Below are 23,241 nucleotides of genomic sequence, written 5' to 3' on the forward strand. Positions count from 1 at the left end.
GGGTTAGCCGTTGGATCGGTGGTCCACAGGTGCCAGGTTAACTTTCCGCTCGTGTGGGATACCCCCTGTTGATTCCTCTGTCCACCTGGTGGTTGATGTGGGTTAGATGGTGACAGGTCAATTGGCTAGACGCTATTGTCATCATCTTCCATCACCAACACCATCCTCAGCGACGCCATCATCCTCAACAGCATCACCACATTCCTCCAATTGATCGTCGTTACTGCCATCATAATCATCATCATCATCATGAACACCATCGTCATATTAATACTTCTCACCATCAATAACCTCGTGTCATAATATCGTTGTCATTGTCATAATTTTCTTCATCATCTTCCTCCTCATTGCTACAACCCACAACCATCATCATCGTAATCACCATCATCATCGCCAGCATCATCATCATGATCACCATCAATGCCATCATCACCATCCTCCTCACGCACATTTAACGGTGCACATAATGCTGAAATACACAATGAAATGTGATGGATGGAAATAAGCGTAACTCCATCAGCCATTGATCTATACATCAAAACTGAGTGTTTTCCTCCCACCTGTCACGTTGATATCATCATTCACTGCTTCACTCAGGGCTATGCTACAGGAACTGTTATATATATAGCAGATCAGAGCACGTGGATGCGTAATCATAGTTCAAATCCTGGTCAGGCATTAATTCTACTCATCATCCTTCCGGGGCCAATACAATAGCGTACCATTGCATGAGACATCAACGGTTGCTTTCATTTGTCAAATATATGGTCTCGCTCCCTGTAATAAGAATGTGGAATTTCCACTCGTGACTCAGAGACGTTAACAGCAATTTGCGCACCTCCTCGTCCTTTTTCGATCGAATATTCCATGTTATTTACTTCACGATTTATAAAGGAGTGGTCGGCCAGTGGTTAGTAAATTGCACTTTGAACTCGGCGATGTAGGTTTAAATCCCAGCCGCGTCTACCATCAGTGACACGTGACGTCCGAAGCAGTCCTGGGCCGCCCCACCCCACCTCACTCCACAATCCGCAGTGACCAATGTGGTGAAGTATGGTCAAACTAAATCTCTTGGCCAACACGTCGTGAGGAGGCCATTTGTAAACTCATCAATCAGTGAATTTACAAATGGTCCCTAATACGTCTTCGATTATCTCATTAGACGGCTGTGATTGTGTGCTGTGACCGCAGGACTATGTGATGGGCAGCAGAGAACGTGGCACAGCAATATGTCATTGTACTATAGTTCTATGTTCCCACGCTCTACCCAACCTGCAATGACCAGCGTGGAGAGGCCCTCGTCCAGCAGTGGTTTGACAAGAGTAGTACATTTCACGTAATAATAATAATTTACTTATTTAATAATAGTAATTTAATTATTTCGTAGCTCTGTGATGTCATCATTCGAGACCATTCAGAGGCACAGTGTGGTGCACCGCTTAGCTGTAGAATATCTGAATAGACTCGTTTTCATCATGAACCCGATGCAGATTGCACGTTTGGAACAAACATTGGAGGGTGGTCGGCGTGGCAGAGACGAGTGCTAGGTAGCTCCAGCTCAGGCAGCCAGTAGGCTCCACGCGTGTTCTTCCAGCAGTGGATTGACACGGGGCTGCATACGCACGGCCTGTTTGTCCCACAGCGGGCGACGTAACAAGCAGCAGCAGCAGCAGGCCGGCGGTCTGGAGTGAGCGCCTGGGAAAGGTCACGGCTGCGGCGGAGCGTCGAGCGAGCCGCCTCTCCTGGGCCCTCGCTCGCCTCGGGGTACTTCAGGCCTCGCTCGACGACCTGCACGGCCGGCTCGGGCATCGGACAGCTGACGGGACGCCCGGGACTCCGGAGGACCAGGCGGGGGGGCCTTGCGGCGACGCCGATGGCGACCAGGAGGTGCGTTGACGCCGACGGACGGGGGCGCCTATGCCGCCGCGTGGAATCCCGCGGTGTTGATACGACGTAGCCGCTTTGCGTGTGTGTGTGTCTTGTCCAACAGGAGTGTGTGGTCTCTGTGTGTGTGTATGTTGTGGGGAGCGGTGGTGTAGCGGTTAGCGCTACGCCGCGCTACGAACCCGACGAGCCGAGTTTAATTGCCGCTCAAGGCCAACACCGGTGACGATTATCTGAACCGGTTCTGGGCCTCCCCTAGGTCGACTCGGCCTCAAACGAGTACTTGGTGCGGTGTGTAAAACATCGCCACTGGGGAGATAAAGGTGGCCGGGCCTGGTGCTAGCCACCCACCCCCTCGTGTGCCGTGCCAACCTTCATCGGTGCTCACTAACAGCACTTGCCCCAACAGTCTGTTCAGGCTATATGGGGGATCTTTGTTTTGTATATATGTTGAACTTCTTTTGCACCGAACGTAGCCAAACCGTGCTAATCGGGGCCTCCATGCTTTCACAGCGGGGGGGGGAGGCTTGGTCCAGAAGTATTTGTGGCGTACAATGAAAACAAACGTCACCATTGTCATCCTTGTCACCACCTGATTGGGCCCGCTACATGTTTAACGCAAAGCGCCGCTGACATTTAAGCGCTGCCAAAAACTGGCGGCGCCACATGCCGAGAGGTTGTCGCTCGCTCGCGTTTGAGAAATGTTGGGGACGTCGCGGGGAGAAGCCACGCGAGTCCCCTTCACTCTGCGTAGCGATTGCACGAGTTAAGAAATGACACGTATCAGCATTCTTTTTTGTTGTTGTCATCGTCGTTCTTTCCTTCGTCCTGCAACAAAACAGAAAAAAAACATTTCTGGCAGAATGACTAACGTGTGCTGCTGGTTACAGAATTACATGTTTCGCAGCATGGAAAGTCACACACCAACCCCCCCTCCCCCTCAATTATAATTACAATTCTGACCTATGGAGAGCCACATGGGTGCTGCCACAGTGGTGTAACGACGAGCAGGCTGGAATTGCACTTCGGCTTTTGAAACTGTGGGGGGGGGTAAGTTTCTGAAAGCCGCCCACCTGTTTCAGCCCAAGCCAGCGGTGCAATCGGATTCACCGCAGTGAGTCAATCGGCGTGCTCACGTGACGTGGGGTAAAGCGCGGGTAGCTCCCGCCTCTTCAATAAGGCACCAGTGTGAGGGCCACCACAACCGCCTGCAAAGGTTGTTTGCAGATTTGTGAATTGTCAGGGGCCAAACGAGGGGCCGCTAGTGGCCCGCGGGCCTTGCAGTGAAGAACACCGGGATAGACGGAGCTCTCTGGCGCTCCCTCTAGTGGAAGGCCCTGCTTGCCAGCGGCGTCACAAGCAATCGGTGGCATTGGTGGAGCCTTACCCGCTCACCGTTGAGAGTGCGCGCGAGCACGCGCTCTCACGTGGTGACAACGGCGAGCTCAGATCGTGACCCCTCGGGTCGCTTCGCGATCGGGAAGCGGGTCCCCGCCGCCACCGCTCTCGGCGGGGACGTTAAAGGCCACAGGGCCCATCTGTCCGGGAGCAGAAGCAGACGCGGGGTGCCAAGTGGCACTCGTTATGTGCAAAGGCCATTGTTTGTTTGTTTGTTGTTGTTGTTACCGCCAAAGCTAAAATTTGACGAGAAAATAACACCCTTGGCGCCCGCGCCCTTGGCAGCGGTGAGGGAGAAGCCATCATCGTAAACACACCGTGCACAGCTTAAATTAACGATCCTGCACGTATATTAATCGGAGGCGTTAAAAAAAAAATAACAACTTCAAAGCGGCCATGGTCGCGTGAGCGAGAGACTTAAGAGGCCTCCTGAGGCTCCCGTTAAACAGGGCATTTAAGCGAATTAAAAAGGAAGAGGTGCAACCCTGCATTCGTTCGCTCAGGACACTGCTGGTGGAAGGGCTTCCACGAGAAGTAGCTCTTCGAGTCCCTCGAGAGGGTATCTGGAATATTCTTCCACACCGGCCATGTTTATATATATATATTTACACACCTCCAAGTTGCGTGGTTGGCGATGTACGGCGTGAAAGAAGTTCAACATTTTGGAAGTTGTTGGAGTCCCCACATTTCTCCTCACCATACGTGACCTACCAATCGACTCACCTGGACAGGGGGGGGGGATTTTAGAAAGTTGCTCTATTGTTGCAGCTGCCACGCCGGGAGAAGGAGGCGAACCGGCAGTGTCTGGATTGCTAGTCCAGTGAGCTCACGATTACACCACAGCGGCATCCATAAACACCGTACTCGGCTTAGGTGAACGACCATGCACACTTTATTGAGCGGCATCGAAAGGTGACTTCAAAAGCTGCCGTGTATATTTTCGTGAGAGAGGCGTACGTGGAACTATTTGAGTCTTCCCTTTTGAAGAGGCGTTTAGTCGAATTAACCGACGCAGAAACTCCAGCGTGTGCGTACGGGGGTGGCACCACGTGTTCGCAGTACGGTGTCCCAAATGTTTTGGCGTGACGGTCTGCACGATGTCGGCCTCCCGTAGAAGCACGCGGAGCAAAACGTCGGACATCGTGCCAAACGGCACACGCAGTACCGACCCGAAAACACCTTGGCCAGCAACAACCGCGAAAAACCTGACGCGGTCCAATTAGCCAGCAATTAAAATTAATTGTCGTTGTGTTTCTCTGTCATTGAACGTCACGCCTCACTCGCTGCCACCCGGGCCCCCCCCCCCCCCTCCAGAGCATCGAGGAGGAGTCGAGGCCATTGGCCGAGGAGCTGAGGTCGGTGGAGGAGGCGGCGGACGAGCTCGCCTCCGCCGGTGTCGTCCTCTCGTCGTCCACCCAGCAGAGGCTGCAGGAGGTGACGTCCACGTGGCGGGCGATGCAGGTGAGCAACATCGGCGGTGGCCGGAGCTGTCGAGTCGCGAAGGCGGTGCGGCTGCACCGTGTCGCGCGGGGCGGGGGGGAGGGGGTGGAGACACGTTCGGCTGCCCCCTCAAAGTGACTTGAAGCTTTCGTGACTGCAGGAATTGATATTCTTTGGGTCTTTCGGTAAAGTCACGTAGATAGAAATAAAAATATCACGACGTTTCGATCGCAACGCAAGCCTGATGACGTTGCGATCGAAACGTCGTGATATTTTTATTTCTATCTACGTGACTTTACCGAAAGACCCAAAGAATACAGTATCTAAAGGTTTGCTGGTTTTTTTTTTAGTTTGTTGGCCTTCCTGCACCCGGCACCTCCGATTGGCACGGTTGGCTACGTACGGTGCGGAAGAAGTTCACCGTACGTACATGCAAAGGCGGATCAGCAGCCGTGCCTCGTGACAGGCCACAACTGTAGAACCAGGCTGAGGCAGCTGTCGCATGGGCTTCAAATGAGAGCAGGTGTCATCCTTGAGCCACTTACGATTAAAGAACAATTAGCGAGTATTTCTAGTGCCTGGTTGGCATATGCACATGTGGTTCCTATTTATATACGACGTATAGATTCCACAAAACGTGTCACGCAATGTTGTACAAGCGCTCAATTGTGGTCTGAAAAAGTAAATAAATAACCAAATGCTCAATCGTTTTTTTTTGTTAATGATGAATAAAACTATCCTTGAAAACCAAACCAACAAATACAAGATTTACCTAAAAATGTAAACCCACAAACACCTTCACTTTTATTATCATCAAACAAACCTCGACGTAACATCGACGAGTGATGTACGGCCGATGTAGCGACGCTGTTATGTAATTGTGTTGCATGCGGTATTTTACCATCAGCATGCGCATTTTTATTAGCTTTTAGATTGCACCAGGGTGTGTGTTAGCTTGATCATGGGGAGCATAAGGCACGGTGACTGAACCTGAGCAAACGCACAATTCTCACGAAGCCCATCCTGGGGATGAGTGCAGGTGATGGATGGCATTTCTATCTCCTTAAGCAATGACCTTTGGGGTCAGCCCCATAGCTTGCCCTTCCTAAATTCACAATAATTCTTCGTGCCTTCTCCTTCGGAGCAAATTCTAGCGTGCCAAGTGCAGATCTTTCGCGTCAAATAATTTCTTGCTCGTCAAGGTTACAAATTACCTTGGCATTTCTAAGACCCCCCCCCCCTCCCCCTCGTCTGTCACAATTAAAATCTGAAATGGAAGGGAACGTCGCATTTGTGCTCAAATCGCTCGGATTTTTCCCGTCGCGCGTGTTTCTCCCCCCCCCTCTCTCCTGCCGGTGTCAGTCGCCGCTTTTTTCGTTTTGTCCCAAGGAGCAGCAGTTGCTTCCGTGATATTGGGCAGCGCCGGCGAGGCCCGTCGAGCGGAGAATGCGTGCTCCCAGAATTTACCGTGCTCAGATTTTACAGAAGACAAATGCGTTCCTCTTGTTCATCACTCGCTATCTCGGCTGCGCCCGGCGGCGTCGAAACGATTAATTGCCGCGGCGCGCACTACCGATGGCTAAATAAAACAATCCTCTCCGGGGGGGCGGGTGGGGGTGGGGGGAAAGCTCCGGTACACTTTTCAACAGTTTAAATTCTCGCTTATAATCACTTCAACGTTTGTTTGGCTCTTCAAAGGGTGGCATTTTTTTGTGGCGATGGTGTAAGGGATGGGGATTCTTATTGCTCCGTACTTTTAATATTACAAGCTGGGTGGAGTGGTGGTTAAGCGGTTAACACACTTACGCAACGAATTCGAGTCCCAATTTCCCAGCCACAGGAAACATCAGTGGTGACCGATATCTCAACCGGTCCTGGTTCCTCCTCCCTGCCTTTGCTAACCCGAGCTGACCAGGCATGGTGAAGTATGCTCAAACAATCCAACCCCCCCCCCCCACACACCGTTGGGGGAGCCTTAATCTAGCATTGGATTGATAGAGAGCTGTAAATTATTATAATTTTTTATGAATTCCAACAGCAAGCAATAAGCCGGTGTCTCTGTTCTGAACCCATTGCCACCTGCAACTCCCCATAGTTGCAGCACGAGGTAGCGCTATCAACCGCTGTGGACATTTCATGAGGGGTGAATATGCTCCCTCACCCCCTGCGGTTGTGTGGGACGTTCGACGGTTAATTGAAAAACATTCAGTGCCGATGTTTCATAAGGACCTCCGCCCCCACCACCACGCTGGTTTAATTGATGGTCGCAGACCACATATTTCTCGCTGCACAAGTACTTGATGGAATTCAATGTAATGCGGTCAGGTCGATTGAATGTTCCAGCACTCGCTGACTCGCTCCTCATACTGGCTCATGGACAGCCAGCTGCCTCTGAAACGCTCTCTGCTATCCCTGCTACTGCTACCACGGTTGCTTTACCGTTCTCGTGAACTTGGCTCATCAATTGCTCCCACCCACATTGAGGACTCGGTGTGGCCGGACCAACTCGTCCGTCTCACCGAAAAACGGCGTTCAACCGTTACACACCGCAGATCAAAATACTTGCCTACATATCTGGATCTTCCCTCGCACTGCTGAAACATTTTTCTCAATTCTAGCAACACATTAACGCTTATCTAATGTGCCTTTCAAGCATGTGCCTTTTAAATTTCGATTTAAAGCTTTCGTGACTGCAGGGCTTCATCTTCTTGGTTATTTCGGTAAAGTCACGTAGAAGGGAAATAATAAAATAATTAAAATAAAACATAATAGAATAAAATTCTCACGACGTTTCGGCCACAATGCAAGCAGCCGTCCTCAGGCGAAGAAACAGAACTGTCGGAAAGACAGCGCTCCAATGAACACTGCTAAGCTTGGCAGCATATTTTTAAGCTGGGTGGGAGGAGCAGAGTGCCTTGTCAAAGGAGTTTACATATCAACAGAAGAATTTAGCATTGAAGTAGCTATGTTAATGTGAGAGATTAGCATGTAACTGGAAGGATGTGATAAACCATTTTGGTTCTTTATTGATTGTGTTTTACGGTGACTTTCAGACCGCAGTCCATTCGCTGGCATTGCCTCTTAGTACCTTTCACGACGGTTAATGGTATGGTTTATAGCATATTGTATAATAATAAATAGTATAAGTGTAATGTTTAATATAATTTATAAGGTAATATATAGTATCGTAATTGTATAGTGAATATACAGCAGTGTGGTATACAGTAGGGTTGGTAGAATAATACATAGTGTAATATTACAAGTCTAATATTATAATAGTCTAAAGTATAGGGTAGTGTATAGTAACGTAGTGTATAATTCAATGTTGGGGTCTGTCTATGGCAGTTTATAATACGGGATATAGTCGTGAGATGTAAGAAAAAAGATTAGTTGGAGGCATATTATAATATTTTTTTGCGACATAGAAGTGTAATGTATAATGACTTATTGTTCGTAGCTCAGCTTATTGGATGGTATATTGAGTATATTGATGATATTGATGTAGTTTATATTTAAAATTTGTATCAGTTCACTATATGGTAGTCATTATATAGTGTAGTGTATACCCAGTTACTTAATGTTAATAGCTCATCTTATTGGAGACTATGTTGAGTACATTGATTATATTGATGTAGTTTATATTTAGTTATTTCACATCGGTTTATTGTATGATAGTTGGGTAGTTGCAGTTCTTTAGCGTTAATATAATAAATGCCTCTGTTGATATGTAAACTGACTTTAACATAGCTATTTCCGTGACCAGTTAGATGCTAATTCCTCACATTAACATCATGCTATCTCCCAGTTACATGCTAATTTCTGACTTTAACATCCTGCTAATCTCTCACATTAACATAGCTACTTCAATGCTAAATTATTCTGTTGATATGTAAACTCCTTTGTCAAGGCGCTCTGCTCCTCCCACCCAGCTTAAAAATACGCTGCCAAGCTTAGCAGTGTTCATTGGAGCGCTGTCTTTCCGACAGTTCTGTTTCTTCACCTGAGGACGGCTGCTTGTGTTGTGGCCGAAACGTCGTGAGAATTTTATTCTATTATGTTTTATTTTTATTATTTCCCTTCTACGTGACTTTACCGAAAGAACCAAGAGCATCTGCCTTTTGTTGTTGCCTTTCAAGCGTGCCGATTGTTGCTGGCCACTTGGCATTTTGGCCTTTTGGGCTCTGTGCTAACAACAGTGGTGGGAAGAATGGCAGAAAGTTTAGCGCCAACCTTTGTGACACAGACAAAAACAAACTTTACGAAATGGTTATCGCCATGGTCATTCTATTCAAGGCCACCACAGTGCATCACTGCACGAGTGCCGCCCTTCGGAGAATATTGGATTCTTTCCACAATCGCTGTTTACCCTCACAGTCATGTGACCACTGTGAAGTAATAATTATAATAATTTCATTCATTTTTGAGCACTTTTGAATAATTTTCAGTCCACCGCTTGATAAAGTGCCTCCCCATACTTCACCAACCTGGCTAGTGCGGATTGACGGAAGACCAGGGAGGGCCCAGGTCTTGTGTAGCCATCGCTTCCAGCTGACGATAGCCGTGACTGGGAGTCGAACCCAGGTTGCCGGGTTCAGAGCGCGGTGCATCAACACAATGCGCACCCGCTTCCTTGCATTCCCCGTGAATTGTAGATCTAATGCTGAATGAAGGCCTCCACAAACCATGTGGCTTCTCCCACTTTCACCCACTCGCCCTCGCACAAAGAATCACCATGGTATTATTATTATTATTATGATGATGTAAAGGAATGGAACGCATCTGAGCGGACATCCACTGTAAAGATGGAGTGATCAATGAGCTCATGTGCAGGTGCGAGGCGGACTATTTATTCACGGAATCATTCGATATTACAGTGGCCAAAGGAGGCCTTTATCCAGTGGTAGATTGACCTTTGCTGATGATGATGATAATAATAATACAGTTTATATAACGCGCGCAATGTTGCGGATCGAAGATGCAATTCTGATAACAGTGACGATATTGCAATGTCACAGTATACGATGAATATTCAAACGAAATCCTTTATCGCAACATACGTTCATCGGCCGTCACTTATTTCGTAGCTCCATTTTTCCACCGAGGGCCCACACATTGCTCATCGCCAATCAAAAAAAAAAACGTGTTCCCACCGGCCCTAACTCCAGCTGAATGTCTCAATATCCAAACCACGCACCACTGCTGCTGCTGCACCGATGTCCAGAGACAGTCTGCAGAGAGGGGATTTAGTTTAGGAAGTCACCGGTGCCTTGCGCGCGAGCCCATGACGCGAATTAACACCTGCGCAAAACGGAATCTAACCCCGCGGGAGAGGTTCTCTCAGCTGTCGACACGCGCGGGGATTGTCTTTCAGCCCAGAGGGGAGACGCGGCGCCCTCGGAAACTGGTCTCAAGCTCGGAGCGCCACGTCTAATTCCATCGAGCTGAAGTGTGAAAAATGAAAATAGTTTTCTGGGCCCTCGATCGTTCCCTAAATCTCGTGTTAAAAACAATAGATTCCCTCCTTATTCAGTCGGTGCTCATCCTCCGTTTACCGCCCTGAGCCACGGGTGGGAATTCCACGTTTCCAATGACTTCCCTGCAAAGTGGTAGCTATTTTATCGACCCCCCCCCTCCCGAGAGGGATGATGGGCAGAGTCAACCCCCAACTGACAAACGGCCCAATTGTGAGTGGCTCGCCCTACCGCCGGGCCAGCTGCCTGACAGAAAAAGAGGGGGCCACCCACTGCCCGAGCACGCGGCCCTACAGCTTGGCAATGGGAACGCTGCCGTCACGCTTCGCCAGGGCTTTCTTCTCCCCGCCGTTCCTCCAACGTTCCCACGTCCTCTCTTCCCACCTCCGTTGCCTCGTCGTTTCTGGCAAGGAAGCCTCATTCGTGCCGACGCCACCGACGCCGTCTGAGATGAAGAATCGACACTTCGGAACGACGTTCACTTGCCACCCCGTGAAACTCAAGCCGGCAGAGCTGAGCCTCGGCTGGCCGGTGTGTCGATGCCGTGTTTTAAATCGAAAATGAATGCATTTTGATACGGAAAAGTGGTGCATTGGTTGGAGTGTAATAATAATAATAATCTCACTTAAAATAATAATAAAAATAACAATACCACAAATATGATATTCATTACTACTGGTTAAAGTGTAATATAGAGTACAATAATAACTGGTTAGCATTTAACAATGATAATAATCTCACTTAAAAAGCCCGCTGATTGCGCCGCGCGAGTTTTGTGCCGGCATTCGAGCTCGAGTTGGCAGCGAGAGGCTCGCCCCTCTCCAGAAAATCCGACGCTCGCTCCCCTCAAAATCCAAAACATCCGGCACAATCGGACCCTGAAGACCCCCCCCACCCACCCACCCCAAGTCTCACCGTGCATTCCTTCTCATCTTCAAACAAAGACCGTTTCATGGTCCCCTTGCACGGGAATCGGAGCTCTCGAATGTCCGCAGATCCCGTCATCGTCATCGCAAGTGAAGCGTCGCTGACAGCGGAGCCCTCGACTATCACCGGGGAAGGGGCGGGGGGGGGGTGAAGCCATCAACGCGGAGTCGTGGCGCGAACGTTACTGCTGTGGCGACAGCCGGGTGTTTGCTACCACACAACAACAACCGCCATTTGCCAGTGACATCACCATGGCGCTTGTGCCAGGCTATGTGCACGTTAGGGCCACGTGAAGTGTCGAACGCCCGCTGGCAGGAGGTCACAGGAAAGACCCAGGTGCCATGGGTTGACTGTTTCAGATGACTGGCCGATGCACCACCTGTGCCCCCCCCCCTACTGTGCCAACTTGCTGTGTTTTAGCCACCCGGTGTTCCGCTCGTTGTTGTGAGTATCGCTCCTCTGCCCTCCTTTGTTGCTGGAGGGCGACTGCCTCCAACTGCCCAGTAGCGTCCTTCACGAGCCTCCTGGACAGATATCCATTCAGCTCCACATTCTCTTGTACCACATCACTCCATCTCTTCCCTAGCCCGTGCTGTGCCTGTTTAGTCTCCTCTATCCGGCCGAACAAAAGCTGTTTAGGCATGCGGTTGCTGGGCATGCGGGCTACATGCCCCCCCCCCCCCCACCTGAGAGGTGCAACGGTATACAAAGGAACCGTTTAGTACGAGCGATGCATTCCGTTTCATTCTCACATACCTCCTCCTTTGCCGCTGTACAAACCGAGGCACCAGGTGAATTTTATTTTCCACTGTCCCCTAACATGAAACGCGCACTGATTCAGTCCGGAGGCACCATGTGGATGACGTGGCGGGGTGCCGTGCCGTCGCAGGGTTTGCCGACTCGTGTGACACGCAATGATGGTTTGGGATGCGTGTGGATGATGCGGTGATCCTGTGTCCTTGCCGTGTACTGACGAACCAGATTCACATGTCTTGAGAGAGGCCCAGCTTAATGTGGTTTGGTTTTGGCTCGGCATGGCAAATAAACAGCTGAACCCTGGCTGCCATATATTGCACCTTAAGCGGCGCGATGTCGTTTGATATGCTGGGAGCACTTAGCTAATGGTCCCAATAGCACCTTCTGCTGTCTAAGCAAACACAACTCTGTTAGACGATAATATCATATGGCCAGCAGACAGCGACTATTAGAGATTCAGTTCTGAGTGATTTAGCAAATTCTCGCCCACCCACCGCTTTGCAGTTTATATTTTTGGGGAAGTGCGACGTTGTACGATTCGAGCATTTGTAGCCGCAAGCCGCACAAATTAAAGAGACTATTATTTTCTATGGGAGGTTTGTTTGAATCAATGAATTGATAGATTTATTGTCTGAAACGTATTGCAGTGCGAGGAGTCTCCAAAGTCCGCACGCTCGCGGGAAATTGATACGCAACGTGTCGCGTGATAAAAATGTGAGCGTTTACCAAAGTGTTTTTGTTTTCTGTTTCTCGTTGGCGTGTCCGTTTAAATGTTTTTTTTCTTCTCCTTCTTCATCTTCACCATCAGACCACGCTGGACGGTCAGATCGATCAATCAGAAGAGGTGGAGAGCGACCCGAATCTCGCTCCAAAAGCGTACATCCCAAGTGAGTGTCTGACTCCGGGGGTGCGTGTTGCCCATGAATCAATCTCACCTGTCACGCGCAGGTAAATGTTTTCCGCGTCTTGCTGAATCTCACCGCGCGCGGTCCGTGGCTTCGGCATATAGCCCGCCCCGGGGTGCGCGGTGGGGAGTGGGAAGCAGGGCCATAGTCCCGCAGATTTGCAAACATTCCCTCCGCTGCCATGTGTGGCGGATTTCTGATGGATTTACTTTGACGTGCGCGAGGAACACGCTCTCTGATTCATGGGATTTGCGTCGTTCGTGCGCGTGGTGCGAGGCGCTGTGGATTTATCTCGCGGGGTGTGGTGAAGCTCTCGGTCGCCGAGGCTGTTGCGTGAGACTCGTCCGGGGGGGGGGGGGAGGGGGGTTCGCGTTCAGGTCGAGTGATCGACGGTCCCATCGTGACCTTGCGCGTAATGAGACGGGGGCGTTGCGTCTCTGGCTCTTGCAGTAAAATATTCTAGAAAGGTTTAGACGGAGAGCAAAAGTTAATTATTGTAATACGTTTACACGTGCAAAAAACACATTGGCTGATGAGCATCTCAGAGTATTTATACATTTATTTTAATCTATATTCATAACATTGATAAATACAACCGTGTGTCATTTAGTAGTTTATGAGATAAAACACCTCGGGTCATAACGTGAATGATAATGTTAAATAATTTCTAACTTTGCAGATATTTTGTGAATTTGACGTGATGTTTCATCGAGAACTCGGAGGCAATGTATACATATTTGTATTTACCTTGAAAAACAACATGAATATACAATAATAATTATTTACAACCTTTTATTATTCCACTGCTGGATGAAGGCCATCCAGCACCATGTTGCATCGTGTGGTTATTTTTACCACAGTTCACCACCCGAGCTGGTGCGGGTTTAGGAGCGGGAGAGGGGTGGGGGGGGGGATGCCCAGGACTGGTTCGGTTATCACTCCCCACTGATATTAACCCTGGCCAATACATCGCGTTCAGGTTACCGGATTTGCGTCACGGCGCGCTAACCACCGCTGCCACCGCTCCAGCCTTTTTGAATGTATAAAGTGTCTGAATACGACTTCATCACGGTGCCTCCGTACAAAAGCGTGGGGAATGGGGTGGGGGTGGGCGGGGGGGGGGAGATGACCAAGCAACGGTGGGAGGGAATTACTAGAAGCAGGGCTCACCGGGTTGTCACCCGTGTAATATCCCTGCGTGCGTTGCGGCTACAGTCTTGGAGGAAATGCCCTCTGGCAAGTGATGCTCAAGCGCACGCGTTTTATTTTATTCGTCCCACCAAGCCGAAGACCGCAGAAGCGGCACCGCCGTTGCGCGTCGAAGCTGGCAGCCGGACGGCTGTCGCGTGCAACGCTGCGTGTGTGACTTTTGCGCAACAATCTAGCCGAGGTCCCACCGGCGGGCGAAATTCCGTCGTGAAAAAGAGCTTTCGCGGAGCACCTGCCCACTCCCCCCGCGGTCTCCTTTTGCTGCCTCGCAAAAGCAATCCCAGCTGCTTTGCCAGCGTGCGCGGATGAGGGTTTCAGTCGCACGTTTCACACCGGCGTCGTTGTTCTCTTATCTCCGGAAAAAAAAACTTGCCAGTGCCAAGGCCGGACAGATGCATAATTGGTATCGGGGTAGCAGTGGATGTGAGGACACGCATTATTCTTGAGTTTAAAGAGGAACGGGGGTTGGAGTTGGGGAGGCATAGTGGATTAGCGCATTGCGACATGAACCCCGCCAGCTGATAAACTCGGTGATCCTCCATTGGCTAAGCCAATGAAGGATCCTTTCAACTGTGTGAGGGCAGATATGTGTTTCATTTATTTGTACATTCAGTGCTGGATGAAGTCCTTGCCATGCCGTGCCAGTCGTGGGTGTTCTTTGACCATACTTCCCCGCCCTAGCAAAGGGGGGGGGGGGGAGGTGCTTGGCGTTTACTGTACTATATGAGCCTGGCAAGCCTGTGGTTGATTGCCGGCCACGAACGACGCCGTGGTGAGCGGTGTGTGAACCGGTGCCTTAATCACGTCCCCCTTCATTAACTCGCCCTGACCAGCATGGCAAAGTATGGTCAAACGGCCCTCAAAAACTGACACGGTGCGGGGAGTTCTCCGTCCGGCAGTTGGATTGACAAAAGACTGTACGTTATTCAAATTGTCAACGTCAAGAAGAAGTCGTATGCGTCTAACTACAACCGAGTCGCCTGCAACGTGCAATGGGCAGTGAGGGGAGCGGCAGGTTTACCACGCGTTGGATTCTGCAATCCCTGGTACTGAAACCTCCAGATTAGGATGTTAATGAACGGAAAAATCGCAATGTTTTTGCTTTTAAACTTTCCTCCATGGGGTTCCGTCTATATTTCAAGCACTTCAACCCACTTGCCGAGTGTAATTGAACACTTCACGAGAAGCTAAAACTTCTGAAGCGAGACGCTCCGCCTGTCCCGACGGCAACCTGATCGTGCGAGTCAGCAACGTGGCACTGATTCCGCACGTGTTCACGATCGACAGAGTTGTCTCAAATTATCGGTCATACCCTTTCACACAACCGAGCCGTGCCGGGCCAGCCCAGTGTGGCTCGGCTTGTTTTTTCCCCCCACTGCAAAAGCTCCGAGCCAGGACGTCGCGCACAATGACTGCGTCATTAGCCCCAGCCCCTGGCACCTCCCTGGCTCCGAGCCAGGTTCGAGAGACGCCTTTTGAGAGGCCAGCGTTAGCGTGGTTTTGTCACAGCTCGGCATGGAAAATAGCCAGTGGAAAATTACCCCCATACCGTAAGGGGCCTCCCCCGTGCCGGCTTGGAAATGCCATTGGGAAAGGTATGATGCTATCCGAGTCCCGCTTTCGTTTTAATAATTTGATTTTGTCGGCACACGCCTCTGACTGGCGAGCGGTTTGATTATACTTGGCTGTCCACCCAACAATGCTCGCCACGCGCGATGATTGTTGCGTTCAATTAACAACAAGTGCCGCTGCTGTGTCGTCCTTCGGGGCACGGTTAACTGGCGGTGTTTCCAGTGTGCGGTGGGTCAATGCAAGTTGGGCAGCTCCACGGCCATGACTGTAAAGGTCTGAGAACTGTTGCGGCTCTAGTCATGGGTAATCAAGCACGTGGTTTCGAGAGCCCCCCCCCCCCCTCACCCCCCTCAGCAGCTCAAGGGGCCCTGGTTTCACAGAAAATTCGAGCTGCATCAAATATCAGTGAAAATTCTAAATCCTCATGAACGCAGTTATCTCCTGGCCAGAGCTAACATCAGCGGTGAATGATGCCTGAGTCAGTTGTGGGCCTCTCATGAATTCTGTGCTCATCATTCTGGTGAAGTATGGTCAAGCAACCCCCCCCCCAAGATCGATATGGCATGCCTTTATCAAGGAATATATTGACAAAGGACTAAACAAGATTACTATTTCTGTGTAGGTTTTCACACTTGTGCTGAACAGCTTTCCCAGGTGTAGTTCTTTAATGTTGTGCCTTGGTGCAACGTGAAAACACATTGGGGGAACTATGTTATGACCATCATTATTATGATTACAGTCATATCCCTGAATATTTCTTTACTTGCGAATGTGGTAACTTAGCACAGTCTGTGTGCCCAGCCCGGCCAGTGCCTTGTGTAAATCCTGTTTGTGCGTGTGTGCGTGTGTTCGATCTGCGTGTCCACTGCGATGCAGGCTCCTTACAGGGCTCCTGGGAATGTTCCCTCGCCACCAACAAGGTCCCCTACTACATCAAGTAAGTCATCACACGTCGGGCATACACGAACAACAGCAGTCGCACGACAGTGGCATTGAAAGCATTTAAGCACGTGCTCTGTCCATTCGTATGTCTGTATATTAAGGAGGGGCACGATAACTCCCCGTAAAGTTGATCCGATATCAATGAAACTATACTGTAAAGTTGTGTTGCTGTACGGGACTTGCCCTATAGAAAACTGGCCACGTTCATCAGAAGATGGCCCACGCCCTCCCCGGCAGAGCTGCTATCCGAGCTCCATGGAGTAATCGCGGCCTACAGTCGAGCTAGTTTCTGCACGAGCGGCGCAACCGCTACAGGGATCGTTATTGTCGCAAATCGAACACTTCCGAGGACGAACGCATGCTGAGCGGTCTCAAAGAATCTTACGCAACACAAGCCTCAACTTTTTTTTTCTTTCCTCGTTGTTGTGAATGCGCACCCGGTATGGGCGGTGACACGATCGAGCGATCGCGCGGTTCGAGCCCTTGCGGCCGCCCTGGTAAATACTCCACGGCGGACGTTGAAGATCCCGTGACGATATTCGGAAAAAGAGTTGGCCGCGCGCGCCGGTGTCGCGGTCCAAATTAATTACCGGCACATCGCTCGATTTGTAAAACGCAGAGCGATGGTCAACCCCCTGAGTGCAAAACTCAGCTGGAGCCCCCTGAAGAAGAGTCTCCAGACCCCAGGGAGGGGGGCGGTGGGGGGGGGGGGGGAGCCTTCCCCGGCTAAATAAGTGCAGGAACAAAAAAAAAACAACGAGCGCTGCACGGCAAATCAGCTGCGGCAAATGCTCGGGGGCATTTACTTGGGGTTGCCCTGAACAGGCAAAAACAATCCTTCCCTTTGTGCGCGGCCTTTGCAGACGAGACGTTCGCGTGGCAGCGCCCTCTCAGTGGCGTCATTGTTTGCCCGACACAGAGGCAAGCGCCGTGGTGGGACGCCAGTGTGCGCGCGCGTGTTCTGCGTCGCGAAACTGCGGCCTCGCCGCACGCGGCCTGGGGTGGAGGGGGCTGGGGATGAGAGCAGCACTGGGACCTACGACACCTCCCCCTCCCTTCTTGACGCATTACAACGAGGATTTGTCCAAATGTGAAGAATTAACCCGCAAATCGCTCGATTCTGGGAGCAAATGGTCAGCCATTTACTGCGAAAACGTAGCAGAAGCCTCGTGAAAAGGTGCATTGAGAACCCAGGGTGGGTGGGGGGAGGAGAGGCTTTCCTGGGTAAATGTGAGAAGAACTAGTGCAATTCGAGCTAAGGTTCTTAAGCGTTCATGTCTTATAAATCATTCTGATTCTGAACCCGCCCCCCTCCCCCCCCCCCCATACGATGTAACTGGTATTGACTAAACATCCCAATGCTGAAAAACGACTTACAAAATTACTCGCTTGAGGTTTACAAACGCACACACATCGCAGCAACATCACCCCTTGTGTGATCACTTGGCAGGACCCTCCTGCAATTTATTATTCCTCGACTCCGCGAAGTTTTCCTGGATTAAAAACAAACACACCGTGAGCAGAGATAATCGAGCATCGTCCGCCCTTAAAATTTTGCTTGGATAATGGAGAGATAATTGGCAGCGAGTTGCCTTGCACTGACTGGAAAAGGAGAAGCGCTGGACTCCAAATATCAAGTCGCTCTTCACACGTCCGCAGTTCCAGACGTGCACGGTGATCAATCTCACCAGGAGCGCCCATTCGCTTTGTTTGTTATTTCTGTCCAGTTTTTGCCCCTTAATATGTTTTCTTTGGATAACGGCGACTTTTCTCTTTTTTCTAATGTTTTTATTTTATTTCAGTAGAAGCCCCCGGGGTACAAAGCAACGGATACCGCGATATGTGGGGGGGGGGGGGGTGGGGGTTGGGGGGGGGCTACAGAAACTCCGCGGACATAATTCCGAAGCGCTGTGCGCCTGAGTTGAGAGCAGGAGGGGAGGAGAGATTGGGGGGCTCGCTGCTGCCACACCCCACCGAGCGATGGTGGGGGGGGGGGGGGCGACCGGGGTGTTTGTACTTTTTTTGTATATGGGTAAGCGGAAGGTGAGGGAAGAAGTTTAGAAAGAAAGTGGGGGGAGCGGGATGGGGGTGGGGGTTGAAGGGCGGGAGGGTGAGGTTTTTTTCCCAATGTAGATGTTTACCAAGTAAGTTTTTCTTACTTCTTTAGAACTGCTCTTTGTGTTTAGTTTGGCATCCTTATTGTCGATTTCGTTAAATGTGCAATGCTATAGTAATAGGTTTTACCCTTTTAACTGGCACAAAAACTGACACCTTTGTTCAAGGCATCATGTTTGCAATAACCACAACACAAGCAGTCAAAATGCAAACAAAAAGAGACAACTCTGATAATAATATGCACTGTCCTTGAATTTGATTGGTCCACACCCGAGACGGCTTTTCTTAGAGCCTAGTCTCCACTGGTGTTGGACCAAAAGACGCCAAAAGGCGTGCAACTCAGAGTTGTCTCATTTTGTTTGCATTTTGACTGCTTGTGTTGTGGTTATTGCAAACATGATGCCTTGAACAAAGGTGTCAGTTTTTTGTGCCAGTTAAAAGGGTAAAACCTATTACTATATCTTGTTACTGCCAAAGGAGGTCTCATGATGTGCGATGCTGTTCGCCAAGCTGCCGCGTCACGGCAGCTGACGCGAAGACGCGCTGCCGCGACTTACAGAGGCACCTCCGCCGAGCGCGGTTGGCTACGTACGGTGCAAAAGAAGTTCAGCATACGTACGTGCACGCGCGCATACAGTTCCAACCCACCAATGTGCGCAGGCTCTCGAGGCCGTGATTTGTTCCCATGCATCATGGCTCGGCTCGTCGTTGTGTGCATTGTCCGGACACTTTTTTTTATGAGCACCCAGCACCCCCCCCCCCCACCCCCACCACAGCGTTCCCATACGGACTCCTTGTAGCCCCCCCCCCTCGCATAATTGGAATGTCACCCCTGTGTTGTTTTAAGGTCATCTCTATTAGACGTACCCCTTCCCTTTTCATTAGAATGTCGGCTTCCCTGGACCACGTGAACCCTCCGTTGACACTCGCTTTGGTGGTGGTGGTGGAGGAGGCGAACTGCTGGGAGGGAACGATGCGGCCAAAGTCGCAAGTCCCACAACCCCCCTCCAAAATATTTGAACAGCCACCGCCGTGCTACGGAACGCGTATAGCTTGTGCTGGTTTTAAAAAATGGGGGGGGGGGGGGGGGGGGAAAGGAACAGATTCGCTACCGCACAGGGAGGGGATTTGAGATGAAGGCTGTCGTTGGGATATACGCTGAACGTAAAAGTGGCTTGGTCTCGCCACTTGGTGGAAGAGGCCCCCGCTGAGAGGGAGCTTTAGAGAGCTCCCGCTCGATGGCATTGGGCCCTACCGCACTGGCCAGACTTTCTGGAAAGGATCGAAGAGTTTGCACTTGCTTAACACTTTCCTGAACTACACACGATGCGCCGACCACCTATACTGGCCATCTGTGAAAAAAAGAGCTTCATAAGTCATCGGATTCATCCAGTATATAAAAAAAATATTCTGATTATGATACTGCTGAGTGGACAGGGATGGAGGGATTTAAGAAACTAGCCCCATTGTTTTAACTGCCGGAGTAAGATCGAACCGATGACCTCTGGATGGAAAGTTCTGTGTGCTAACCATGACACTGTGGCAACATTTAACATGATGGGTGAAAATAATATTTTGAAATCATGTCAAGAAAGTTACCTGGAGCAAATACATAAAAAAAAGATGGCAACAAATGCCATTTGCCACTTTTCCCATGCCCAACCCCCTTTTAGTCCCCTGTGGCCAGATGTCACAGGTTTCATATCATTTTCTTCCATGAAACATTGGTGGGGAAAGTCGTGGGTTATGCCCACACATGTGCTCAGCGTGGAAAAGCAGACGAAATAGCCCGCAGAGTTCGCTTAAGCGGGAGGCTCTGCCGTCGGTTACATCGGCAATACCTTTACAGTCCCTCCTTCATTGCATTTTCCTGAACTTCTCCGCCGTGGAAACTGTCATCTCAAATAAAAACACAAACGAACGATCCTGACGCTCGAGCTTGTAACGGCGTATGGCGCTCATGTTGAGCGTAGACAATTTGCAGGTGAACGGTTACAGGGGCTGGCAACCGTGCCTCGACTTGCGCCCCCGCCTCCCTTCCATGCAGACGCGCGTGGCAGAGCGTAACGGCAGACTGTCTGTCTGGGATGTCTACCGCGTGGCGCTTCCATTGCCCAGTAAATAGTTTGTGGTTTCGGTTTAGAATTCTTTTTTTATATGAATGCATTGCAAACACACGGCTGCCTCTTGCTCAATTGCTAAATGTAAAAAAAAAAACGAAATCCCATACTTTTCCGGCGCGGCATTTGAAACCGAATCGTCCAAATTTGTTAAATTCCCCTCCCCGCCCACCGTCTCTGTCCACTGCATTTTGTCTGTGATCGGCAATCCGCGCGTGATGGGGGCAAAGTGTGGGCACTCCCACCACTTGCGAGAAACATAGCCAGCGTGGATAGAGCAAAACACGGTGCCCTCTTTCGAGAGGCGCTCCTTGAGAGCTTCTCTCTCGCACAGGGGGCTGCACACCTGCGGCTCCGGAGCCGCGCGCGGTGGCTCTTTTTAATGACTGCTTGTTGACTCGTTCTTTGTCAAGGACCACCGTCTCTCGCGTTCACCACACAGTGCATTGCGCCTCTTTAAATGTTGAGTTTTTCTTTGACCGAATTGTAAAAAAAAAAAAAGTCTCTCGTTATTTTTGGTTGCCGACCCCCGGCTCGAGCTGAAGGCCCTATCCGCCGGCAGTGCGACGCGACCTTAGCAATTGCAGGGCTGCGCCTTTGCCCGGTTAACCATTCGTACAACTTCTAAGAGGGCCTAATGAAGCTGCAGGGCCCACGAGTACACAGTGCCTGTGCTGGTGCATGCAACTTATCGGGCAACGTGTTTTTACCTCTTCCATTAGATAAGGCGATTTGCCTTGCAGTTTTCAAAGGTTGTAAAAAAAATGTTTGGTCTCCCGTTATCGCGATGTCTGGCCGCGGTGCCTGTCACTCGCAGTATGGCGAAGTGAGTGTCTCGCTCTGAAGCCGAGTGCCGACCGCGCAAACAGGGCACAGCGGGAGGGGGGGGCAGGCGTCGTTTATAACACGGCCGCCCTTTATACTGCAGGGGCCGGCCAGGTATGCGGCCGTGTGCCTCAGGTGCAGTCTGTGACTTGTCCTTGGGCCCCCGTTCCACCCTCAATCTAAATTCTCAAGAATGTTTCTTTGCTAACGTGAGGCTTGGTGTGGAATGCCTGTGTGTGTCTGTGTAATCGTCTGTGCGTGTGTGTACACGGGGTACTGTGTCACAACGGCAAGGCGCGCTGCATTGCCAAGAGATATCTGAACCGGTTCTGGACCTCCCCTAGGTCGACTCGGCCTCAAATGAGTAGCCGGTGCGGTGTGTAAACATCGCCACTAGGGAGACGAAGGCGGCCGGGCGCGGTACTGGCCACCCACCCCCTCGTGTGCCGTGCCGGCCTTCACAGGTGCTACTCGCTAACAGCACTTGCCCCTACAGCCTGTTAAGGCTATACGGGGAATCTTTGTCTTTGTAATTGTCTTTGTAATTGTATGTGTGTGTGCATATAAAACTGTGACACAATGGTTTGCGCACTGCGTTGCCCAGAGATTTCTGAACCGGTTCTGGACCTCCCCTAGGTCGACTCGGCCTCAAATGAGTAGCCGATGTAATGCGTTGTTATCGGCAATGGGGTTGACACGGGAGGCTGGGCACGTTGCTAGCCACACCACCTGCTGATAATGCCGTGCCAGCCTTAACAAGTGGTTGCTTAACAGCATACGCCCCAACAGTCGAATTAAATTATATATCCGCAAACATTGTCTGTGGTGGGGGGGGGGGGGGAGTTGCGGATCATCCTGATCACCGGGCTTTGATTTCTGGGCATGAAATAACATCGGTGACCAGCGGTGTGCATCTGAACGTTCCTTTGAAACGTCGCTCAGTCAACTCGGTTAATTCGGCCTTAAATGAGTACCTGGCGCTCAGCGCACGCACCAGCACTGGGGAGACAAAGGCGGTCAGGGTGGTGGTGGTGCTATAACCACTCTCCATCCCTCGTACGCCAAGCAGCACTCGCTCAAACTGTCTGTTAAATACTCTTCAGGCAGTGCCGGATTATCGCAGCAGCAAAAGTAGCTACATATGTAGTAGTAGCTACGGGCCCCGCACTTTCAAGGGCCCCGCGCTAAATTATTTCAAGCTATCAATTCCGGTTCAGTGATTCTGCACTTGCTCTATTACTATAGTACTATACCGCCTTCAACTTTTATGAACGACTGGGTGTTTAAAGTTAGCGATTTGTCGCATTATCTGGCTGTATAGCAAATGAAGAAATACAATTACTTTACTATGCAAGTAAAAAACTTTGTGTTTTAATATGTATGTGTTTTTTTTTATTTAGGGCCCCTTTATAACATCATGCTACAGGCCCCGCACTAGCTTAATCCGGCACTGCCTTCAGGGCATCTTTGTCTGGACAGCTTAGGGGGGGGGGCAATCAGTGGTCTCAAACTTCCCTCGGTCAATGCAGACCGGTGGTGGTGTTCTTAAGTCACGCATCTTGTCAAGGTGGGGGGGGGGGGGGTGCTGTGTGTTGGAAACTGAATCGTCTGTAGCTAAACTATTTTCACACCATAGACTACGCACACGGTGTGTGTGTGTGTGTGTGCTCACTTCAT

The 23,241-nt window shown here is 50.4% G+C and overlaps 1 protein-coding gene across 8 annotated transcripts in view; it reads left to right on the forward strand.

The window, feature by feature from the left end:
- Positions 1–23,241, forward strand: part of LOC116953433 (dystrophin-like) — a 373,535-nt gene that overhangs the window by 276,891 nt on the left and 73,403 nt on the right. For all 8 annotated transcript variants that reach the window (XM_032973644.2, XM_076074969.1, XM_076074971.1 and 5 more), the window contains 4 exons: positions 1,643–1,887; positions 4,597–4,743; positions 12,685–12,763; positions 16,439–16,499. In XM_032973644.2, coding sequence (XP_032829535.2) covers positions 1,643–1,887; positions 4,597–4,743; positions 12,685–12,763; positions 16,439–16,499 — 532 coding nt within the window. The remainder of the gene's footprint in view (positions 1–1,642; positions 1,888–4,596; positions 4,744–12,684; positions 12,764–16,438; positions 16,500–23,241) is intronic.

The sequence above is a fragment of the Petromyzon marinus genome, chromosome 51 (assembly GCF_048934315.1).
Source record: "Petromyzon marinus isolate PM22_M1 ecotype Great Lakes invasive population chromosome 51, UKy_Petmar_22M1.pri1.0, whole genome shotgun sequence".
Taxonomy (NCBI): Eukaryota; Metazoa; Chordata; class Hyperoartia; order Petromyzontiformes; family Petromyzontidae; genus Petromyzon; species Petromyzon marinus.